General features: G+C 36.8%; 1 protein-coding gene across 1 annotated transcript in view; it reads left to right on the forward strand.

Annotated features, from left to right (window-relative positions):
* The window catches only part of KLHL1 (kelch-like family member 1), a 378,971-nt gene that overhangs the window by 271,799 nt on the left and 83,073 nt on the right, over window positions 1–24,099 (forward strand). The window contains exon 6 of the mRNA XM_005871702.2: window positions 7,126–7,312. Coding sequence (XP_005871764.1) covers window positions 7,126–7,312 — 187 coding nt within the window. The remainder of the gene's footprint in view (window positions 1–7,125; window positions 7,313–24,099) is intronic.

A 24,099-nucleotide genomic window follows, 5' to 3' on the forward strand; every position in this document is an offset into this window, starting at 1 on the left:
TTTTTTTTTTTTATTCTGGGATTTATTTACCTTCTATAATTGAAACTTTGTTGCCATCACTGGAGCTGAGATCAGGCTCCTGCTCACTCCAGCTCTGAGGCCACGGCCTGCTGAAAGCAGGTATCTGGGGCTTGTTTAGCTTCTATAATTGAAACTTTGTTGCCGTCATTGGAGCTAAGAGCCAGGCTCCTGCTTGCTCCAGCTCTGTGGCCACGGCCTGCTGAAAGCATGTATCTGGGGTTTGTTTAGTTCTATAATTGAAACTTTGTTGTTTTTGGAGCTCAGAGCCGGGCTGCGGCAGGCGAGGAACCTTGGCTTCCTCCATCACTGGAGCAAGCAAGACTCCTGCTTACTACAGCTGCGTGGCTGCTGGCCGCCATCTTTGTTGGTGGTTAATTTGCATATCTCCCTGATTAGCCAATGGGAAGCATAGCGAAGGTACAGTCAATTACCCTTTTTGTCTTTTATTAGATAGGATATATTTTTATTGATTTCAGAGAGGAAGGAAGAGGGAGAGAGAGATAGAAACATCAATGCTGAGACAGAATCACTGATGGGCTGCCTTCTGTACACCCAACACTGGGGATTGAGCCCACAACCAGGGCATGTTCCCTGATCTGGAATTGAACCATGACTACCAGATTCATAGGTCATTGCTCAACCACTGAGCCATGCAGGCTGGTCTGTCTCTTATTTTATAGAGAGGAGCAATATTTGTGTTAATCTTGGATCATTCCAGAAAATCTAAAGACAATTCAAGTTTAAAAATCAGCTCAGTCATTTTATTATTCTGACTTTGTGCCTTACTTTGGGCTGAAACAGTAATCCTAAAAATGTTGTCAGAGATATGATATAGACACTAGTCATAATATTATAAGCAATACATACTTACAAATAATAACTTGAAAACACACAATAATGAAGAATTCAGTTTCTTTTAAAATATAGAACTTTGTCAAATTATTAAAAGTATACAAAAGTTAATACATTTAATACAATGGTTTGTTAATAAAGTGAAAAATATTACTTAAGTATAGAATACCTTGGTTATTTTATAAAAATAATACAAACTTTAATTTTATTTTGTATATCTCCTATGCCATAGTTTGAAATAAGTAATTCTTAATATATTTTCACTATGCATGCATCTATGGACATAGAGCAATTAATTTTTATTCCAATATATTTTATTGATTTTTTTACAGAGAGGAAGGGAGAGAGATAGAGAGTTAGAAACATCGATGGAGAGAAACATCGATCAGCTGCCTCCTGCACACCTCCTACTGGGGATGTGCCCGCAAACATGGTACATGCCCTTGACCAGAATCGAACCTGGGACTTTTCAGTCCGCAGGCTAACACTCTATCCACTGAGCCAAACCGGTTAGGGCAGAGCAATTAATTTTTAAAAATTATTACTTGACTGTATTACAAACTTAGGGACTTATTGTTGACCATCCTTTGATTATTTTTACAGGATTCTTTATATTTTATTTTGTAATTATTCATTAATTATAAAAAAATTTTAAGTAACCCTTATATACCTTTGCATGTATGTGCTTAGAAATATATAAATATTAAACTGTTCAAATAGATGATAAAGTTAAGGTTTTTACTTTAGCTTTTATCAAGTATATATCATGTTATATAATTTTTAAGCTATAACTTTTCCTTAAGAAACAAATAAATCAATAATTTTTACCTTGTATACATATTCTTATTTCTCTTTAGTCTTTTGTATTAAGTATAATTTAGCCTGAATGACATTTGTTTTCTGCCACAGGAAAACTAGAAACAGGAAGACAAATCCTCTCTAATTTTTGTCCAAGAAAACATATTTTATTTTATTTTGACAAATTATATCATATAAATTAATATGTTAGTAACTTTTCTTAATTATAAATCAAAAAAATATTTAAGAATTTTTATTAATTAATCAATATAATATTAGTCTATTGTCTTAAAGTTGTCCAAAGACAAAAAACTTATAATGTAAGCCAACACAATAAGTATTTTTTTTGTAGCACTACAAAAAGTCACAAGATCAAACCATTACAGAAGATATAATTTATTGATATTTCTTTTAAATAATTTTGTATTTTGGTACTCCTAAGCCATTTTCTAAATTAATTATTCCCTGCAGAGATCCATATAACCAATATATAATTTTTCTAAAGTTTAATATATTAAAAATTAAATCTATTTTATACCTATTAAATATTGTGCTAAAGTTATTCTTATGTGGCAATAAAATCGAGTAGGCATACAGTTCATTTTAAGCTAAAATTAATCAATTCTATTTAGTTAAAGAGTTATCTAAATATCAAGAATAGTCTATGAAATATTAATAATGTAAATGACCCTCTATATTTAAAGATATTTACAACTTATCTAAAACCTATACCATTACTCAAACTTCCAGTTAAATTTTTTTATTCTGAGTTACACTTTTCCAAGGAAAAACAGAGTAAAGAAGTACATATCTTTGGAATTTTTTATCATAAAGGGTGAAAAATAGAAAATAAAAAGAATTGATGGAAGCCATTTTCAGACATATAGAAATTTATTATGGTAAAGGCCAAGTACTTCTATTTTTAAGGAAAGAAAAAGGCTTAGATATATGGAAAATCTATTTTTACGTCAAAATGTCTCTCTCTCTTCTCTCTCTCTCTCCCTCTCTCTCTTCTTCCCTCAGGTTTATTTTTAAAGTTTATATAGACTACCAGGTCCTTTTTAGAAATAGATATTCTCTTTGGTAATTAAAAATAACAATGTTACTAAAAAATAATATAGTGCTCATTTAAAAAATTTCCACTGGAGATCACTTATCCTGATCCCTTATCCTATTCCATACTGTCTTTTTTTTTTTTTTTAGAATTTTTTATTTTTATTGCATGTATTGGGGTTACATTGATTAATAAAATTATGTAGGCTTCAAGTGTGAAGTTATTTAAACATCATCTGTATTTTGTACTAGAGGCCTGGTGCATGGATTCGTGCACTGCTGGGGGGCATGGCCTGTGGGGATCAGCCCATTGTGGGAGCACCGCTCATTCCCAGTCATTTGAGTGGCTGTGAACTCACCCTCTGAGCGGCTGCTCCCACTGTGGAAGTGCACTGACCACCAGGGGACAGCTCCTGCATTGAGCGCCTGCCCCCTCGTGGTCAGTGCATGTCATAGCGACTGGTTGACCAGTAGTTCTGGTTGTTTCTCTGTGAGTTTTTCTTTTATTGTTGCTTTTATTTGTTTGTTTTTGTGTGTGTTGTTGTTGTTTTACTTAATCCCTTCACCCTTTTCTATTTTTTTTTTCTTATTTAGTCTTCAGAATGAAATTTGGTAGGAAGGAAACTCAGGTTTAATATACAAGAAGAGAAACATATCCTGGAGTTAATTAAACATCTTCCCTTCCATATTCCAAAGCATCTGGTAACTCTAATACATTATACTCCTACTTGTGGCCCAGTGCACAAAATTTGCACATTAAAAGAGAATTAATTAGAGGAAATATTTTAATATTGCTATTCACATCCCCTGGCTCGGCGCTAGGCGGGAGGCAGCCTCACGTCCCAGGCTGGCACAAGTCCCCGCCCACCAACGCTGCAAGTCCCCGCATCTTCCCTGCCTCCCCCTGCCTGTCTCACATGCAGCCTCCTGCTGTTCGGTCTTACGGTGTCATGGCGTGATGACCATTTGTATATTAGATTTTTATTATGATGATGATATCTGGCCCAACTTTTTGATTATTATGTGTGATAAATTCCTGTAAATGTAATCACCCAGCCCAGGAGCCTGAATATTTGCTACATCCTGTCAAGCTGTCTCCAGAAATGCTGTCCCTTCTACTCCGGAGCAGTGCTATCAGGTGTCTATTTCATCACACCCTCTCCAGTACTGAATACTGTGATTTTTTTAAAGTTCCATGTATCTTTCCTTTGCAATTACTTGATTACTTAACTTTTCTCTGTATATTATTTACTTTATTTCTTCTTTAGTTCAAGGTCTTTGCTCAGACATATTCTTCTTTGAGTAATCCTATTTCGTTTGAGTTCACGGGAAGCAATAGCATCTTCCATGGAGGAAGGTGGAGGGCTAGCGGGGGTAGAGTGGTGCTGGAGCAGATGTGGTTGGCAATGGCTCCTGTTAAAGGTTAGATCAGAGGTGAGGGGGTTAATGAAGGTATTAGGTTCTGAGACTGAAATGTTAGGGTGAGGGCATGCAGTCCAAGGTCACCATTTGGGAGGTTGGGCCCCTGGGGTCTGGTGGGGAGGATGAGGGTCAGACCTGGGTTTGGTGAGGGATGCAGGAGGGGAGTGGTTTATCTGGGCAGGCCCATGGGTCTGGGCAGCTCCCCAGATTCAGGCACCCAGAACTCGCCGCCAGTGCTGGGGCCACTGCACTGTCCAGGCTCTGCAACAGCCAGACAGACCTGCAGTTTCAGCTTCGGCTGCACTGCAAGGGCTGTGGGAGGTCACGTGCCCCCCAAACCTATACCTCCTTGCCTCTGAGCTGGGCGCATGCCCCTCTTCAGGGAAACCGCCTAAGCGGCCTCTCTAGGTAACATCCCCTGGTAACGCTATCAGCAGGGCACACGCCACATAGTCTGATGCTGCGCGGGCTGGGGGAGACTTTCTGGGAGGAGGTCCTCTGTCCCCTCACCCCACCACCGCAGGCCCAGAGCCCTCATTCCTGCACATGTGGTCATCTGTAACAGGCACCCAGAGGCTGGAGTGGGGGGAGGGGGTTCCCACGGTGTCAGAAACCGCTCATCCCAAGGGTCCCACGGTCTCAGTGTTGCCACATGACTGCATGGCCTCGGTGTTATGCCACTACTTTCTGATACCAGTTTTGCACCTTAAATTAACTGCAAGAACAGCTTTCTTCTTCGCCCTCCTGGGACTCACAGTTCTGTTGCATACACTCCTTTCAAAGGGCAGTTTCTAGTTCTTGGCCATGTGGGGTGTTGCTGACTTTTCATTCTAGGTTTTCACGTGGGGCATCTTGAATTCTGTGAGGATGGTGACTCCGTCTGTTCTACAGCAAGCCTGTGCACGAATAAATATGATCCCCATTTTACATCTACTCCCAGACTGTAGTAACATTTCCACAAGTGGGACTGGACCCTATAAACCAATTCCCATGCTCCACTACACTGAATAAGAATGAGGATCCAAGTTTACCTTTCACATGAAGAGCCAATGAGGCAGCCTCACATCCCTGGCCAGGCGTCGGGCTGGGAGGCAGCCTCATGTCCTGGCAGCACAAGTCCCTGCCCACCAGCTCCTGCTGTGCGCGCAGCCTGTTGAACAGTCATTACAATGACAGAGTAATGACAATTTGCATATTACCTCTTTATATATATAGACTAGAGGCCTGGTGCATAAAATTTGTGCATGGGAGGGGGGCTGGGGGATCCCTCAGCCTGGATTACTATGACACCAGTATTCTGCGCCCCGGCCTCTGGCAAGAGGCCCCTCCTTCCCTCCACGCGGCCGGGGCACAGGATGCTGGGCTCGCGTCACCCCCAGAGGCCCCTCCCTCTCTCCACACGGCGTCTAAATACTCGAGTTTGCATTTCCTATGAATGAGGCTAGAACCTGATCAGCATCCTCAACAGGGCCTTTTTCCCTGTGACTAATTTGGGCTTCCTCATACTGTGGTCTCAGGAAAGTTGAACTACTTTCATAGTTTTAAGAGGCAGCATTCCAAGTAGCCAGGCATCCCACCCCGCCCTGGTTGCTCTGGGCCAGTGGGCAGCACGCACAGGTGCGGAGTGGCTGGGGCGGGGCAGTGGGAAGTGCGCACAGGTGCAAAGTGGTCCAGGAAGGGCAGGGCAGAATGCTGGCATCTTCGTGATAGTGATGACGCCAGCATCCTGGCCCGGCTGCCGCCATTTTGTCTCGGAGTGACATCAGTTTGCATATTCTGTCTTTATTAGATAGGATTCAACCTCAGACTTATTCTGGTTTTCTTTATGACATTTTATATGTCTTTTATATGCTTTCTGGCACCTCCAACAGTAATTTATGTATCAAAAAGACTAAATAAATTTACTTAATTAAGGTTAAATTTATAGCATTAAAAGTAATTATTTTAATTTTATGCTGCCATCATATATTAACTCACTCACTCAATAAACATTAGTGTTCAGATGAAGTACAAATTCTTACCAATGTAGCAGAAAAGGTCAGTGAGCTAATGTTAAATTCTTTAGTAATTACTTATTAATTTTATAAATCTATATAACAGATTTAACTGTCATTCAGAATGATATATTGATTCATTAAGAAAGATAATGTGCTACTTAAAGAATTAAGAAAAAAGAATCTAAAGAGCATTTGAGGAAGAAAAAAATAAAGCATACTATAGATATGTTCCAAGAAATATACACAGAAAAATTTGTGGGGATGAAAACCTGGAGCAGCCAAGAGAGACATAATGTAACTTAAAACTGCTGCTCTTCCTCTACTGTTTTCTCAGGTGCTGGAGTTTTCAAAATAAATTCTTAGTTTCACTATTGGAAAATATTTTTTGCCTTTTTTTTCCATTTTTATTGAGTAGTTGTTTTCTAATCTGCAATGCATTTAAACTGTACCTGGAACATCTTAAAGGAAATATGTAAATACAGGATTGGGCAAAAGTAGGTTTATGTGAAACAGTTTATTTTTATATTATTATTTATTAATGATTTTGTTATTTTCCATATGAACAACTGTAAACCTATTTTTGCCCCACCCAGTATTTATGATAGGATTGTTATGAACTAATTTGCTGAAAGTTACTTTTTAATTTCTTTCACCAGACATATTTATGGCCATCACAGGAATTATATTTGATTTATAAACAGCTTTTGTAAGAGAAAAAAAATGGAAACGAGATCACTGGAAGGTTTTTTATACTCTGTCCTAAAGTGATAATAAAAAATATTGAATGGAAAACAATATCCATTCTGTTTCTCTTAGAAGGCATGCATTTTACTTATATTTATTTGTCAATATAATTCTTATTACATTCTGTATACCTCTCAATAAAGGGGTAATATCATAGACATTAAGCTTCTAATTTTAACTACTGATGTCATATGCACATTTCCATAAAGCATTAACAGTATTTGTGTGTTTTTTACAGATATTGGCTGACCTAGAAAACCACGCATTATTTAAGAATGATCTGGAATGTCAAAAGTTGATTCTGGAAGCAATGAAATATCATCTATTGCCAGAAAGAAGAACTTTAATGCAAAGTCCAAGAACTAAACCTAGAAAATCTACAGTTGGAACTCTGTATGCTGTAGGAGGAATGGATAACAACAAAGGTATATAAATCTAGATCTATATGTAATACACTAGAGGCCTGGTGCATGAAATTCGTGCTACTTGGGGGTTGTACCTCAGCCCAGCCTGCACCCTCTCCAATCTGAGACACACAATCCGTGGACTGCTGGCTCCCAACTGCTCGCCTGCCTGCCTGCCTGATCACCCTCTAACCAGTCCCCTGTGGGCCTGATTGACACCTAACTGCTCCCCTGCTGGCCTGATTGCCCCCAACTGCCCTCCCCTGCTGGCCATCTTGTGGCGGCCATCTTTGACCACATGGGGTAGTCCATCTTGTGTGAAGGTGTGATGGTCAATTTGCATAATACCTCTTTATTATGTAGGATACCCTATGTCATACCATGACACAATTTCAACATTGCAATTATATAATGTCAACAAACTTCTCATAAACTTTGTTTATCCATTAAGATTTAAAATTAAAGGGATAATTAGAAAACACCTCTTATTTTTAGTCTGTAGCTGCTGCCTCTGCATCTTATTCATCTTTAAGTCCTTTAACTCTGATGAATTATGTTCAAATTTCCTATGAAACAAAAAAGGGGATTTAAAGCACTTAGAAAACACAGGCCAAATAGGTTTTGGAAATATTTAGAACTATATTTCCATTCTAAGTAAAGGAAATGTAATGTCGCCAGGTACTTGCTTGCTAAAATCAATATTATGTAGAAAGTTTATGCTAGTGAGAAGTTCTGAATTTCACACAGAAGCCAGTCAAATTAAAAAAAAATATTACAAATAAGTATAAAAATGTGACAGTTATAACTTAAAAAATTATTAGTTTTAACAGTTTTGGCCTTCAAAAGAAAGTGGATGATTTGTTTATAAATTGAATACAGGTACTTGAAGGTTTTGTTCTTGCATTTCCTAGTTAAAAAGACTTTTTATAAATATATTTCCTCTTTAGCCTTTCTTATATGGGTCTTAATTTTCTTGAACAAGTACAGAAGACAAATAATGCGTGTCATATGTTTGTGACTAATAAGTGATTTACTTATCCATAATATATTTAACTAGAGGCCTGGTGTACAAAAATCTGTGCACTCGGGGGGGGGGGGGGGGGGGCCCCTCAGTCTGGCCTGTGCCCTCTCGCAGTCTGGGATTGGGCCGCTGGCAGTCAGACATCCCTCTGGCAGCCCAGCAGCCTTCTGGGAATGTCCACTTGCCAGCGGGGAGCAGGCCTAAGCTGCTGCCTGACATCCTTAGTGCTGCTGAGGAGGCAGGAGAGGCTTCCACCATCACTGCGCTCGCCAGCCATGAGCCCGGCTTCTGGCTGAGCAGCAGCTCCCCCTGTGAGAGCACACTGACCACCAGGGAGCAGCTCCTGTGTTGAGCGTCTGCCCCCTGGTGGTCAGTGCTTGTCATAGTGACTGGTCATTCTGCCATTCAGTTGATTTGCATATTAGCTGTTTATTATATAGGATTATCATCCTAAATATTCCTTGACCATCCCCTCCAGTATAAGAACTTCCTCCTCTGTGCCCTTTGGCAACCAGTGCATAGAAGGTAGCAGCTTTTCTGAAATTGTCTGTTTCTTTTTAAATCTCTTCTGCTGGGCTGACCATTCTTTAAGATCAGGACTCAGTCCTTCACTTCCATATCCCTAGTGTCTCGCACAGGGTTTGTGCCAGTAGGTTAGTATTTATTAAGGCAAAATAGGAAAATAATTTTTTAGGAGGACACATGCAAATTCTGTTCTCAGAATATTTCTGTAACGCATTCCTTCCATTCTGATATTCCTTCAATGCCAGTCTAAAAATATTTCATGTGCCTATCTTCTATTTAAATACAAATGCAGCATTAACAAAACTGACCCTGTTGTGCCAAATTTCCTTTTGTTTTCCTTTGTTCTAGCCCAGCGGTTCTCAACCTGCTAGCGACCCCTTTGGCAGTCGAACGACCCTTTCACAGGGGTCGCCTAAGACCATCCTGCATATCAGATATTTACATTACGATTCATAACAGTAGTAACATTACAGTTATGAAGTAGCAACGAAAATAATTTTATGGTTGGGTCACAACATGAGGAACTGTATTTAAAGGGCCAGAAGGTTGAGAACCACTGCTCTAGCCACTTTCTCCTTTTTCCCATCTACTTCCTCCTGGTAAAAGTCATTGCTCTCAGTGTCACGATCCCATCTTTTTATTATTTTTTAAGAGTGACAGTCATTTTCCTAAAATTTGCATTACTGCAAACTTGGCAGAAAGCTGCAGCGTGTTACCCATAACAAGGGAAGTCCCGCCCTTCTCTTTATTCCTTGTACTGCGGTCCTTAGGTCACCAGGAAATTGGACCTTGAGCATAGACAGATCGAGTCCATATGAGCTACTTGTCCCTGCAGGTTATAGTCATGCTAAAGCTAGACACAGAGCTGGAGCATCCGGGTCACACACTCAGGAGTTATTACAAAACATGAAGCCACTCCAACCTGTGTGCTCTTTAAGCACACATTTGAGGAGGGTGTGGGGCTGTCTAATGTATTCATGAAATCATTTACTTGACAGGTATCACAGAGATCCGAAGCCCACCCTTTCACTTGGAGAAGAGACGCCGCATAGCCTAGTGGAAAGAGTGCTAACTTTAGAGTCACGACTTGGCTTTGAGCCCAGCTCCATCACTCACTTGGCTGGCTGCTCTTTTGGCAAGCCACCATCTATCTGTAAATATTAAATAATAATAATAATGTATGTAATTAAAAAATAATTTAATATCATCAATAGAGAATGATGCATTCCCATTTTAGTCTTAATGGACAGATCTTGTAGATATTAAATGCTTTTAACTAGTTTAATTTTTTCAAAAGCCTAACTCTTATTAACTGGATATTGATTTCTAATAATTATCATATTAAATGAACATTAAAATAATAAGATATAATAACCATCACTTTTAAAGTGTAAATAATATGTTGCTGTAAGAACTAAGAAAATGGCATTAATCTCACTTCCTTTTTCTCTCTCTCCTTCCCTGTCATCCTATGTCCTCCATTTCTCTCTCCCTAATATGCACCATTACTTTAAGAGAACATGTCAGAAGTTTGAAAGAAAGGTATAATGGTTTAAAATCCTCTTTTTAAAGTGCTAAAACAGGAAACATCAGGTATAAATCTGACTGAAAATTTATTAGAAATTATACTAAAATGCCAAATAAATTTTTTCAACTTAAGAAAACAAATATTTACCTGTATCTACGTTGTACTTATGAGAGTGATAAACAGCAAATAATGTGCCACATGACATAATTAGCCATCTCTTAGAGTAGATGTATGCAAAGTTTATTGTAACATTATAAATTCATTTTACTTATAAAAGTAAATATCCTTATTTCCAGTGACTATCAATAAATACATTCATTCAAATCTCTTGAGTTCATAAATGGACAATAGTTTTATACATGTTTATTGAATTTTAAGGACAAAGGAGTGGCACTGTTTTTAACCATAGCTCATGTTCAATACCATTCTGCATTAATCTCAGTTGTACAGCACAGGGCCCAATCATATACTTTGTGAAGTGGAGAGTGACATTTGTTTTTAAAGAATACTGTATTCTGCAGAAAGAATGCCCAGACAAAATCTATTCCATTTGTAAAGCTGCACATAACATCTTTATTAACTGTTGTTATAATTTATTTTTATTGAATTTATTGGCATGACATTGGTTAATAAAATTGTATAGATTTCAGGTGTACAATTCAATAATCCATTATCTGTATATTATTGTATTTTGAGCACATAACATTTTTTCTTTCTTTATTGTTGACTAGAGGCCCGTTGCACGAAGATTCGCGGAATAAGCCTTCCTTCCCCTGGCTGCTGGCACCGGTTTTCCTCTGGCACCCAGGACCTAGGCCTTTGGTCTGGCCGCAGCGGAGAAGCAAAGCCTTGAGGCTAGGCTTCTCCGCTCTGGCTGCAGTGAGGCTTGGCTTCAGTCTTCACTAGGGCCGGAGCCTTCAATCTTTGCTCCATGCCTGTGTATGCAAATTGACCTGCCATCTTTGTTGGGTTAATTTTCATACTCATCCTGATTGGCTGGTGGGTGTAGTGGAGTGACACCAATTAGCATGGTTCTCTTTTATTAGTGTAGATACTATTACATGTGACCCCTAAGATGTCCCCCCTTTGCCCACTTCCACTTAGGCCCCAGCCTGCATCATTCTGTTGTCTGTGTCCATGGGCTATGTATATATGTTCTTTGGCTACTCTCTTCATCTTCTTTTCCCAGTCCCCCTTTCCCCTCCCCTCTGACCTCTGTCAGACTGTTCCATGTATCCATTCCTCTAGTTCTGTTTTGTTTGTAAGTTTATTTTGTTCATTAGATTCCTCATATAAGTGAGATTACATGGTAGTCTTTTTCTGATTGGCTCATTTTGCTTAGCATAATGATTTCCAGGTCCATCCATGCTGTCATAAAGGGTAAGAGTTCCTTGTGTGTGTTTTTTGTGGGGTTTTTTTGTTTTTTGTTTTGTTTTGTTTTTTTGCAGTCCAGTAGTATTCCATTGTGTCAATGTACCGCTGTTTTTGCTTTGTTTTGTTTTTATCTACTCATCTACTCATAGGCACTAGGGCTGTTTCTAGATCTTCACTATTGTAAATAATGCTGCTATGAACATACGGGTGTGCATACATTCTTTCTGATTGCCTTTTTAGGATCCTTAGTATATTTTCCCAGATGTGGGACCTCTGGGTCAAAAGACAGTTCCATTTTTTAAAATTTTTTGAGGAAACTCCATACTGTTTTCCACAGTGGCTGTATCAGTCTGCATTCCCACCAAGACTGCACCAGGGTTCCCTTTTCTCTGCATCCTCACCAGCACTTGTTTCTTGATTTATTGCTGCTAGCCATGCTGGCAGGTGTGAGATGTTCTTTCATTGTAGTTCTAATTTGCATCTCTCTGATGATAAGTGGCACAGCATTTTTTCATATGTCTATTGCCCATCTGTACATCTTCGTTAGAGAACTGTTTATGCAAGTCCTTTGCTCATTTTTTTATTGCATTGTTTGTTTTCCTGGTGTTGACTTATAAAAGTTTTTATATATTTTGGAAATTAACCCCTTTTTTAAAGTATCACTGACAAATATACTTTGGGTTCCCCTTTCATTTTGTCGATGATTTCTTTTGCAGTGCAGAAGCTTTTTAGTTTCATGTAGTCCTTGTGTTTATTTTTTCCTTTGTTTCCTTTGCCCTAGGAGATATATCAGCAAAAATACTGGTATGAGAAATGTCTGAGATTTTATTGCCTATGTTTTCTTCTAGGGGTTTTATGGTTTCACAATTTACATTTAAGACTATCCTCTATGTTGAGTTCATTCTTGTGTGTGGTGTAATTTGGTGGTCTAATTTCATTTATTTTTTATGTACCTGTCCAATTTTCTCAACACCATTTATTGAAGAGACTATCTTTACTACTACATTGTATGTTCTTGCCTCCTTTGTAAAATATTAATTGACCATAGAGGTGTGGGTTGATTTCTGGACTCTTTGTTCTATTCCATTTATCTATTTGCCTGTTCTTATGCCAGTACCGCTGTTTTGATTACAATGGCCATGTAGGATAGTTTGATATCCGGTATTGTGATACCTCCAACTTTTTTCATCTTTCTCAAGATTGCTGAGGCTATTAGGGTTTGTTGTTGTTGTTGTTCCATATACATTTTTGGAATATTTGTCTTATATCTATGAAATATGTTATTATTTTTACATATATTTTTAAATATATTTTTATTGATTTCAGAGAGGAAGGGAGAGGGAGAGAAAGATAGAAACATCAGTGATGAGAGAGAATCATTGATTGGTTGCCTCCTGCACACCCGCTACTGGGGATCGAGTCTGAGACCTGGGCATGTGCCCTCGCCAGGAATCAAACCGTGACCTGGTTCATAGGTTGATGCTCAACCAACCATGCCAGCCAGGCTGTTATTGGTATTTTGTTGAATCTATAGATTGCTTGGTGACCTGGGCATGTGCCCTCGCCAGGAATCAAACCATGACCTGGTTCATAGTTTGATGCTCAACCAACCATGCCAGCCAGGGTGTTATTGGTATTTTGTTGAATCTATAGATTGCTTGGGGTAGTATGGGCATTTTAATGATATTAATTCTTCCAATCCATGAACATATGTGCTTTCACTTGCTTGTATCATCATCTACTTTCTTTAATGTCCTATAGTTTCCCTATTATAGATCTTTTACCACCTTTTTAACTTTATTCCTAGGTACCTTATTTTTTGTGGCTGTTGCAAAGTAAATGGGATTGTTTTCTTAGTTTCTCCTTCTGATATTTAATTATTGGTATAAAAATACCACCACTTTCTGGGTATTAATTTTGTATCCTGAATTCACTTATTAGATCTAGTAGTTGTTTAGTGGAGTCTTTAGTGTTTTCTATATACAATATCATGTCATCTGTGAATGGTGACAACTTTACTTCCTCCTTTCCAATTTGGATGCCTTTTTTTTCTTCCTCTTTTCTGATCAAAGTGCTTAGGACTTCCAGTATTATGTTGAATAAGAGTTGTGAAAGCAGACATCTGTCTTGTTCCTGATCCTAAGTGAATTGCTCTTAGTTTTTGCTCACTGAGCATGATGTTTGCTGAGAAATGATTCCTCTATTCCCACTTTTCTGAGAGTGTTTATCAAAAATGGGTGCTGAATTTTATCAAATGCTTTTTCTGAACCTATTGATATGAAAATGTAATTTTAATCTTTCAATTTGTGTATGTGTTGTATCACATTTTTTGGTTATTGATTATTGTGCCAACATTGCATCCCCGAAATAAATCCCACTTGGTCATGGTGTATGATTTTTTAAATATATTGCTGGATCTAATTTGCTAATATTTTGTTGATGAATTTAGCATCTATGTTCATCAAGGATATTGGCTTATAATTTTCTTTCTTTGTTGTGTCTTTATCTGGTTTTGGAACTAGGATAATGCTTGCCTTCTAAAAAGAGCTTGGAAGTCTTCCTTCTTGCATTTTTTGGAGTGTACACATAACATTTAAATAAATAAATAATCAAAAACATTGGTTGAATTTGGTCAGCTTATGGCTAGGACTAAAAAATAAACAATAAATAAATGTTAGTACAAAAATCACTATTATTCAAGAACAAAAGCATGTGACTAACTTGAATTTTTAAACATGGTGAATTAATACAATTATTAGAACATAAAAAAATTTGAGCTATGGAATCTAATTAGTTAAGCTGTTTGACAGAATTTGAATTTCCTTAATCTTACACAGTAGTCTTTTGAGATTAAAGAAATTATTTAAAAATGAACTTTTATAAGAATTATAAATGTGTTTCATTTTAGCACTAAATAAAACTAAGTTTGTTTATTAATACACTTATCCAGTAAGTTAGAGGCTTAAAAGAATGTTATAATACAAGGAGTTTAAAAAGATTTCCTGATTAAATCAGCAATAAAACAGAACTAAATTATTTGAAGAAACCTTTAAGAATAGAATTTTTACCATATCCTCAGCCCGATAAGAATTGGATATTAAATATATTTCATAAACTTAAATAAAAAATATAACACTTAATAGCAAACCTCAGAAAGCCTTTTTTTTGTTTGTTTTCCTTTTGGTGAAGCAGAAGCTTATTGAACCCCAATGTCTCAGGGTATTTAAAGAGTAACTAGGACATTTTCAAGGTAATCCCATGTATTTCCATTGTGCTTTTACTGTTTAAGAGTATTTTCCACACCTTATTAACTTGTGTTTTCCTTAAATAAACATTAGTATTTTATCTTAAAATTGTTTTCTCTTTTCTTGAAAGGTATTGAGGCAAAGGAAAGGAATCAACAAAATGTAAAAAAAAAAGAAAAAAAGAAAGAAAAGAAAAGAAAAAGAAAGAAAATAAATGTAGCATACCAAAAAATTGGAATTAATTTTTCATGACTAATTTAAAGAACAATATAATAAAATACAAAATCATATGTTATACAATATGTGGTGTGAGTTTTTGAAATCACCTGTTTAAATTATGCCTTAGAAAGGACTATGTAAACATGTCTTGCTTTCTTCTTTAGCTCACTGAAAACTGGGATCCAGATGCTATCTCATGGGACTGATAAATTATGGGCACAACTTTCTGTAGATATTATGAAAATCAGAGCACTGTCCTCTCCTCTGCTTTCTTCTTATATTCATACTAGAGGCCTGGTGCACTAAATTCGTGCACTAGGGGTGCGGGGAGTGGGGAGTCCCTCAGCATGGCCTGCACCCTCTCACAGTCTGGGAGCCCTTGGGGGATGTCCAACTGACGGCTTAGGCTTGCTCCCCCTGGGAAGCAGGCCTAAGCCAGCAGTCAGACATCCTTAGCACTGCCATGGAGGCAGGAGAGGCTCCCGCCACCACCGCTGCATTCACCAGCCATAAGCCCAGCTTCTGACTGAGCAATGTTCCCCCTGTGGGAGCGCACTGACCACCAGGGTGCAGCTCCTGCATTTAGCATCTGCTCCCTGGTGGTCAGTGCATATCATAGCAACCGGTCATTCCACTGTCCGGTTGATCTGCATATTAGACTTTCTTATATAGGATATATATGCATTCAACAATGATGCACATTTATTTTGTGCCAGGCTCTATGCTAAGAACTTGTGACCGTGGTGAACATTATGCATATGAACCCTGTCTCCAAGAGCTGCCAAGTTAATCTGTGAAAACAAATAGTAAGGCAAATATTTATGAGTAAAATGAGTGTTATCAGAAGGGAATTGCAAGTGCAATCAGTACAATGTTTGGGAGCCATCCCAGTCTAGTGTAGAAAAATAGGGGAGTGCAAGGGAAGTATTTGATGCTGTCTATTTTTTTTTCTAGCTGAAATCTAAAGAATTACTAGGCATTAGTTTAGCACATTATTAAAATGTCAGAGTGGTTATGATGGTAAATTCCAGACTAGAGATACATCAAATGTGAATTTTTACAGTTGAAGAAATATGACATCTTCAAAAATGGAGAGAAATTGTCATGCTGGAATATAGCCAGTGGGGAAATGAAAGCATGTGCATGGGGGAAAGATACAAGCGGACTTTAGGGGAAGGCTTAACCAGGTCGATTCTGATTTGAACTCCAGAGGTCTTCGAAAGCAGGTGTCATTCCTAGTGGAAAAAGCAGTCTTTAAAATCAGAAAAATGCCTGTTCAAATCTATGAGTGTCACTTAAAATTCTAGTACACTTTATCTTTTCTCAGTATTGTGTTCTATTTCTGTAAAATTTATTATAATTAAATGAGGTAGAGTATGTAAAGAGACTAAACTATTACATGTCATTCAAACATGTTTGATATCAAAGAGACTACAAGAGAACTCAGTAGCAACCTGTGGCAGAATTTCCTAATCATAACATAGAATAAGGTGAAGGCATCTAGGAACTTTGGAGGCATGAGATTACAGGGGGTTCTATGAAATATAGTGAGTTGACACAGGAGAGAAAATGAGACAATAAGATATTCATATAAGTGGTACTTATATAAATAATCACCATATTGCATAAGGAAAAATTTTTATACCAACATAAACAACATTGGAGAAAATCGTCTACCTCTAAAGCATGCTCATGAATAAATAATGGTGCCATATATTTGCAGTCTTACTAATTATAATTCTATTGGATTAAAATCATTTTTAGGTGCTCACATGTTGAGTAGAAAATGTACCTTTCTGATAATTTTGCTTTTCCTCCTAAATTAGTAAAACAATAGATTTTTAAAAGATCTGTGCTTTAATAATTGAAATACATCAATTATGAAATTGGATTATAATTGTAGTCTTTCTACCATCCATTTCTAAGCATTTCTAGGGTTCCCAGATTATCAACTCACTCTTTTGTTGAGTACCTACTAATTTCCAGTCAGTGTTCTTGGTTCTGGTGAACTAAACATGAAAAGTTCCTGGCCTATTGGAGCTTAAATTATCTTCAGGAGACTATAAACAAGCATACAAGCTATTATAGTTAATGTGATGATGAATTATAATGAAATATAATATAAAGAAAGGGTAATGGAGAGTCAGGATGAGTGGACAGTGTTGCTATTTATAAAGGTTGGCTGCAAAAGGCCACTCTGATAAGTGAAATATTTTATATAAATTTCTATGTGGAAATTCAATCTGTTTCTTTCTAAAATGAAGACTTCTCAACATTATTATGACCAATAAACATCTTTAAAGTGCCATTTTCTCTGAATATTTATATTGTATTGATATTTAAGAATAAAAGTTGGCAAACTATCCCACAGGCCAAATCTAGCCCACCATCTGTTTCGTATGGCTTTGGTTTTTATATTAAAATAGTTGAAAATATCAAATAAAGAATAATATTTCATGATGCATTTAGTGAACATTTGCATTTCATAAAATTCAAATTTCAGTGGCCATAAAGTTTTATTGAGACCTGCTCATTTGTTTACCCATTGTTTATGGTTGCTTCCCCTTATAATGACTATATGGTTGCAACGAAGGGTCCCATAAGAAGGTCCTTTCTGGCCCTTTACAGGAACAGTTTTCCAGCCACTGTTATAGAAAACATAGACTTCTCTACCATAGTTCTAGGAACTCCTGCTGCCAAATGTCACATTCCCTTGACCCAACTCCAATTTACTGTCAGCTAGAGTAGGCAGTTTCTGTGCATGTTTATAATGTCCCATCATAAGCAACCTCCTGCACTACCTGCTTATCTGCCTACGAGCATTCCTTGAGGTATTGAGAGCAAGCTCAGACTGCTTGTGAGTGGAGAAAAGATCCAAGCAGACTTCAGTGGAAGGCTTAACAGGGTTGATTCCAATTTCTTTTGTGTAGAAAGCCCAGTTCTTTAAGTTGAGGATAGGGTTATTTAAAGCTCTTGAGGCAATCCCCAACCTGCTGGTATAGAAGTCTGAGATTCCATCGTAATTTTAATTCCAGCATTATCACTTTTTCTTTTTATACTCCACTTATATCTTTGTTGGCCAATTCTCACTTTAATTATCCATTTTATGTTGTAAAATGACTTCTATCACTAGAAGACAATTGAGCCAAACCAGTTAGGGCAAGGATGGGGTTATTTAAAGCTCCTGAGGCAATCCCTAACCTTCTGGTATAGAAGTCTGAGATTCCATTGTAATTTTAATTCCAGCATTATCACTTTTTCTTTTTATACTCCACTTATATCTTTGTTGGCCAATTCTCACTTTAATTATCCATTTTATGTTGTAAAATGACTTATATCACTAGAAGACAAAAAGGCAACACAATAGCCTGTGCATGAACCCAATAACACAAGTGCAATAATGAATCACCTTTCTGACATTGAGAGAAGTGACATGATTGGCCACTGATTATGATGTGCATCTGTGGGCTGAAGAGCTAACAGCAAAGTTTGTACTTTATTCAAATTACTCACAGTTAAAAACAGGGGTGGGCAAAAGTAGGTTTATAGTTGTAATACAAATAAATAATACAAGAATCAATAAACGATAACAATAATAAACTTTGTGTTTCACATATTCACAACTATACACCTACTTTGCCAACCCGTGTATTATAGTAACTGAAATTTATAGGGGGACTGGTGTTATTTAACCAAATCATGGTAACTGAAATTTATGGATATCGGAAACATGCAAGCCAGGGCTGTCTGTATTTGAGGAGATAGTGTAGAATTATGCTGTTTCATACAGAGAAATAGGACTAGAATGTTAGGGTATAATGCTGATAGCAACTGCAAAGTCCTTCTTGTAGGTACAAGCCTATGAAAAAACAGCCCTCCTCTGTTTGGCTGAAGGAGAATCAAGATTCTACGAGGCATCGCTTTCTTCTTGACATGAAGCAGCCACTGTGCGCTTCCTACATACAGTGTGGCAGCAGGCAAACACAGGGTCTCTGGCTGGGACTAAGGCATTTACCAAAACCATTTAGTTTTTTTTAAAAAAGGAAAAGATTAAGCAAAGAGTTAAAAGCTGAAGCACAGGGTCTCTGGCTGGGACTAAGGCATTTACCGAAACCATTCAGTTTAAAAAAAGGAAAAGATTAAGCAAAGAGTTAAAAGCTGAAAATGTTTCAAATTGATATTCTTTTAATGCAAAAGAGAGAAAAGCACTTAAGAAAATAGCACTATTGCATTGTGCTGCTTATCATCTTATGGAGATAGATGTGAACACCAAATGGAGCCCAGTCAAAGATATACCAAGTAGGCGGATGGCATGTCAAGGTCACAGTGGCAGTGACTCTTCTCTTAGATAGTAATTGATTGAGTGGACAAGGGAAGAATTAAACTGTCTTTTATTTCTGTGTATTTGCATTGTCTCCTTGTTGACAGCCTAGTCGCAGCCACAGGTCAGTTATCGATTTTCACTAAGCCTGGTGTCTGATGAGACAGCCCTACCTCTTTCACATGAATGCAAAACAAATTTTATTAATATAGCTAGTAATAAGGAGAATATTGATAATTAAAAAACATAAAGACCAGAAAAGCTTCTATTCTTAACTATAAAATAAAAATTATTTTCTTGAGATTTTTTTATTGAATATTTTATTATAGAGCCTACATCATGGTAATCTAATTGATGTGTACTTCAGATTTTCACATATCTAAAATTTAAAAATTATCTAACCTCGGGATAACTCCTGATATATTTCTCTTCTTATTCAAAGGACTTTGCCAGGTCATTTTATCCTGAATGTGCCTCCTTCCTCTGCATTATTATCAGTATTGTTGAACGGCAAAAATGGAAAGTGAAATAAGGCGATAGAATTAACCATCTTGACCTGATTTTTACTTCCTTGGCTTGAACTGGACAAGCTGTTCTATCAAGAACTTTTAAAGAAAAGCTTTTCATACTGCAATTCTACAACGGGGTAGTTTTTAAAGCATTTAACTCAATAGTAATCATCATGTGGCTTAAGAAAATGATTCACTTAGCATTCCCCCATCAGAAAAAAACCCTGAGCATTTGCAATTAGGTGGGAGAAATAACTTAAAAATACTGTGCAAATTTTTTTGAAGAAAAGCAATACAATAAGAGAAAGCATATTCTTTCATCTTTGCCCTTTTGAATGTCTGCCTCAGTAACTCCATTCAGGCACTTTGGTTCCACTTCAGTACTTTATTTTTGAAATTGAAGTATATCATTAGAGATTACCAGTTTAAGGTCATCAGTTTGCACAGAGCCATAGAAACAACTGAAAACCATGAATGATATCATATCAGCCTGAGCCTGGTTTGTTTTTCAGACACAAAGGATTGTTTTATAGAATAGATGTCTCCTTACTGGGCCGCTAAGTGATATTCTAGGGAAGCACCATACTTCCCCAAAGATCTCAGGGAAAAACTAAATGAAGTTGAAGTATCTATTTATTTAAAAATGTTTAAAATCAGGAAAAAAATATGCTCATTTGTTAAGTTAAATTTCAGTTGTTCATATTGTTCCCTGTGAGTCAGCAGACAAGAAACTTTCAGATCCCGGAAGTCATGACTTCATTGAAAAGTGAAAAAAAGTCTCTTAGGTGAAAAGTGAATGTTCTATCGGCAAAGTTTTCTTTCATAGCCTCAGCTTCACTAGAAAGAGACAAAGCTTAGTGACTAGGCTGTTACTATTTCTTGTGTCTCTTTTGAGAGTAGATCAAAGTTAAAATTGTAGGTCAAATTTCTCAAAATTGAGTCTATCAATAACTTTAGTTTACTTTTTAGTTGTCATAGAATTGGGCCAAGTCATTATACATTCTGTAGGTCTTTCAGTGAATGTGGATTGAATAATAAATTCATGTGTTGTGATAAAATGACCACTATATTTATAAATCCTTGACTACCTAGTACATTATTTTTATCAATCTCCCTGTGAATATACAGTAATGGAATTACTTGAGACCCACAGGGGAATAAGCCCGTGTGTGTGTTTGTGCATGTGTTTTATGCACTCCCAATCTTAATCCTCCACTGTGTGGCTCTTCTCTGGCAATGAATGAGACTCCTCGGGGCTAGCTTAAATTACTGCTAAGTTAGATACTCACAGAAAATAAGAAGTAAAAGATTTAAAGATAAGTAGAAGTCATACTTTTACCTAATGTGTTACTAATTTAAGCGTTAACTTTGAAATGAATAAATATCAGTAGATCCCAGGGAACCTTCAATTAATATATCTTGGTAAAGGTGGGTGCTGGTTTATGAAAAAGGCAAGCATGTATTTTGCAAGAGTTTACAGTTTAAGTGGAGAATTCTTGTTCTTTTACTACACTTATGAAGAGCGTCTGCCCCCTGGTGGTCAGTGCACATCAGAGTGACTGGTTGACCAGTCGTTCAGTTGTTCAGTTGCTTAGACTTTTGTATACTAGTATATAGATATGAGCACTTTGTTGGAAGTAATGACGATCACAACACTACCATCTTTAGCTTACCTTTCCAAAAAAGTCCATTTCTTAGGACATTATTAGCAATACCAAAAGCTGTCTTTAAATATAACAAATTAGTATTTTAATTATAGAACTAAGACATATTTATGGCAAAATATATAAAATAGGAAGTTAAAAATAAAAAAAAACTCAAGTACCCCATTTCCTAAATTTACTATGTATTTTAAAACACACAACACGCACACACACACACACACACACACACACACACACACACACTTCACACCTCCCAGAAAGTTGCAACAATTTAATGTCATCCAGCGGTTTATTTTGTTTTGTTGTTACTTTTTTTAATCCTCACCTGAGGATATATTTACTGATTTTTTTAGAAAGACAAAGGGAGAGAGAAAGAAAGACATGAAAAACATCAAATGATTGCTTCTCTTACTTGCCCCAACCAGAGACTGAACCCACAACCTAGGTATGTGCCCTAACTCTGACCTCGAATCCAAACAATCACCTTTGTGTGCAAGGGAAGACACTCCAACAAGTGAGCCACACTAGCCAGAGCAGCCAGCTGGTTTTGATGTCAACATCAAAATGTTACATTTTCTAACCCTTTTGGAAATTTTTTAGAATTATTTAATTGTTAGGAAAGCATAAATACATTTCTGAAGTTTGCATGTCATGAACATAGCTTTCATATTAATTGCCTGCTCATGTCATTAGCCTATTTCTATTTAATGTTTCCAATTCACCTCTTTTTAAAAATAATTATTTAATTTATTAGGGTGACATTGATTAATAAAAGTATATAAGTTTCAAGTCTACAATTCTATTATAGATTATCTGTATATTTACTTCTTGTTTTATTTAAAAAACTTTTTATGTATCAGGGAAATCAATCTTTTGTTATATTTATAAAAATATTTTGTTGTTAATGCTCTTAGCCTTTTGTTTGTTTGGTTTTTTGTTTGCTTGTGTATTTCGTATGTGACATATTTAGATAAATATAATTTCTGGGTCTTGTGGCTCTCCCTCATGGGCCTTTGATTTTATTCCCACCTCCAAGTAAAAATTAAACACCTCCTTTTTATCTTCAAAGACATTTAAGGTTTAGTAGTGCATGACCCAGAGCAGGTTGTTTTTAAAGTATCGCTGTCTCTGTTTATTTATGTGGAGCCCTGAAAAGAGAACCAGACACTTGGTGAGTTCTGTGGCCATGTGTGTTGTGCTTTAGTTATTGGTTCAGCTAAAGTCATTCTGGTTTAAAGAATAGGCAGAGTCCAAGTTTACTTATTCATTTCTTTCCAAAGGATACCTAGCTATCTAAACATTGCTTCTTTTGAGTAATAAAATGTTTTACGTTAATTGGAACAGCCATATTTATTATATTATACTTCTACTACAGGCCTGGTGTACAATATTGTACGGGGGGTGGGGGGGGGTCAGCCCAGCCTGCACTCTCTAACAATCCAGGACCCCTTGGGTTAGGATGTCCTACTGCTGGTTTAGGCCCGATCCTGCAAGATCGGGCCTAAACCAGCAGTCAGACATCCCTCTCACAATCCAGGACCACTGGCTCCTAACCAATCGCCTGTCTCATCACCCCTAACCACTCTGCCTGCCTGCCTGATCACCCCTAACTGCTCACCTGTCTGCCTGATTGCCCCTAACCGCCTCTGACTTGGCCCCCACCGCTGCAGCTTCATCCAGAAGGATGTCTGGAAGGTCGTTTTGCTGTCCAGTCTAATTAGCATATTATACTTCTATTATTATAGATGTATTAGAGTTTTTTCTGGAATTCTTCTCAGATTCATTAACATAGTAATTATTCTTCATCATAAGGCAATTTTTAAAATCTCTATATGCATACAATATTTTTTTTAATATTTAGTAAGCCATTTCTTTTCCTGAAGACTCCTTTATATTTAGAGATTGTCTGGCTTTTAAAAATGTATTTCCTAATATTTTACAACTGAATTTCTAGAGAAATGCAAATATAATTTTATAAATGCCTTGTACAAAATATCATTATTTTATTAATTGTAATTATGTAAGAAAATAATTTTCACATATAAAATAACAAGTCATATTATTAAAATTTAGTATGATTCTTCCCATTCATTCAAATTGACTTATTTTAATAGCTTTAATTTTTTTCTTTATCTAGAACTAGTCACTATCCTGCTGCTTTGACTTTTAAATAATTTACTTCTAGTGGACTATTTGAAGTAAGTTATGTTCTTTATATGATCTAGGTGATTTTCATTTTATAAAACCTTACATTGATTGATTTTTGTATTTTGCTTATCTAATTTGCCAACTTCCCTAAATATTTGATTTTTCTAAGATTTTAAAGGTAATAATTTTTAGTTATTAAGGTGAACTGTTACAAATAATACAAATAATTACAATTATGGCTTTGAATGAGAAGT

Source organism: Myotis brandtii, unplaced genomic scaffold, assembly GCF_000412655.1.
Source record: "Myotis brandtii unplaced genomic scaffold, ASM41265v1 scaffold353, whole genome shotgun sequence".
Classification (NCBI taxonomy): domain Eukaryota; kingdom Metazoa; phylum Chordata; class Mammalia; order Chiroptera; family Vespertilionidae; genus Myotis; species Myotis brandtii.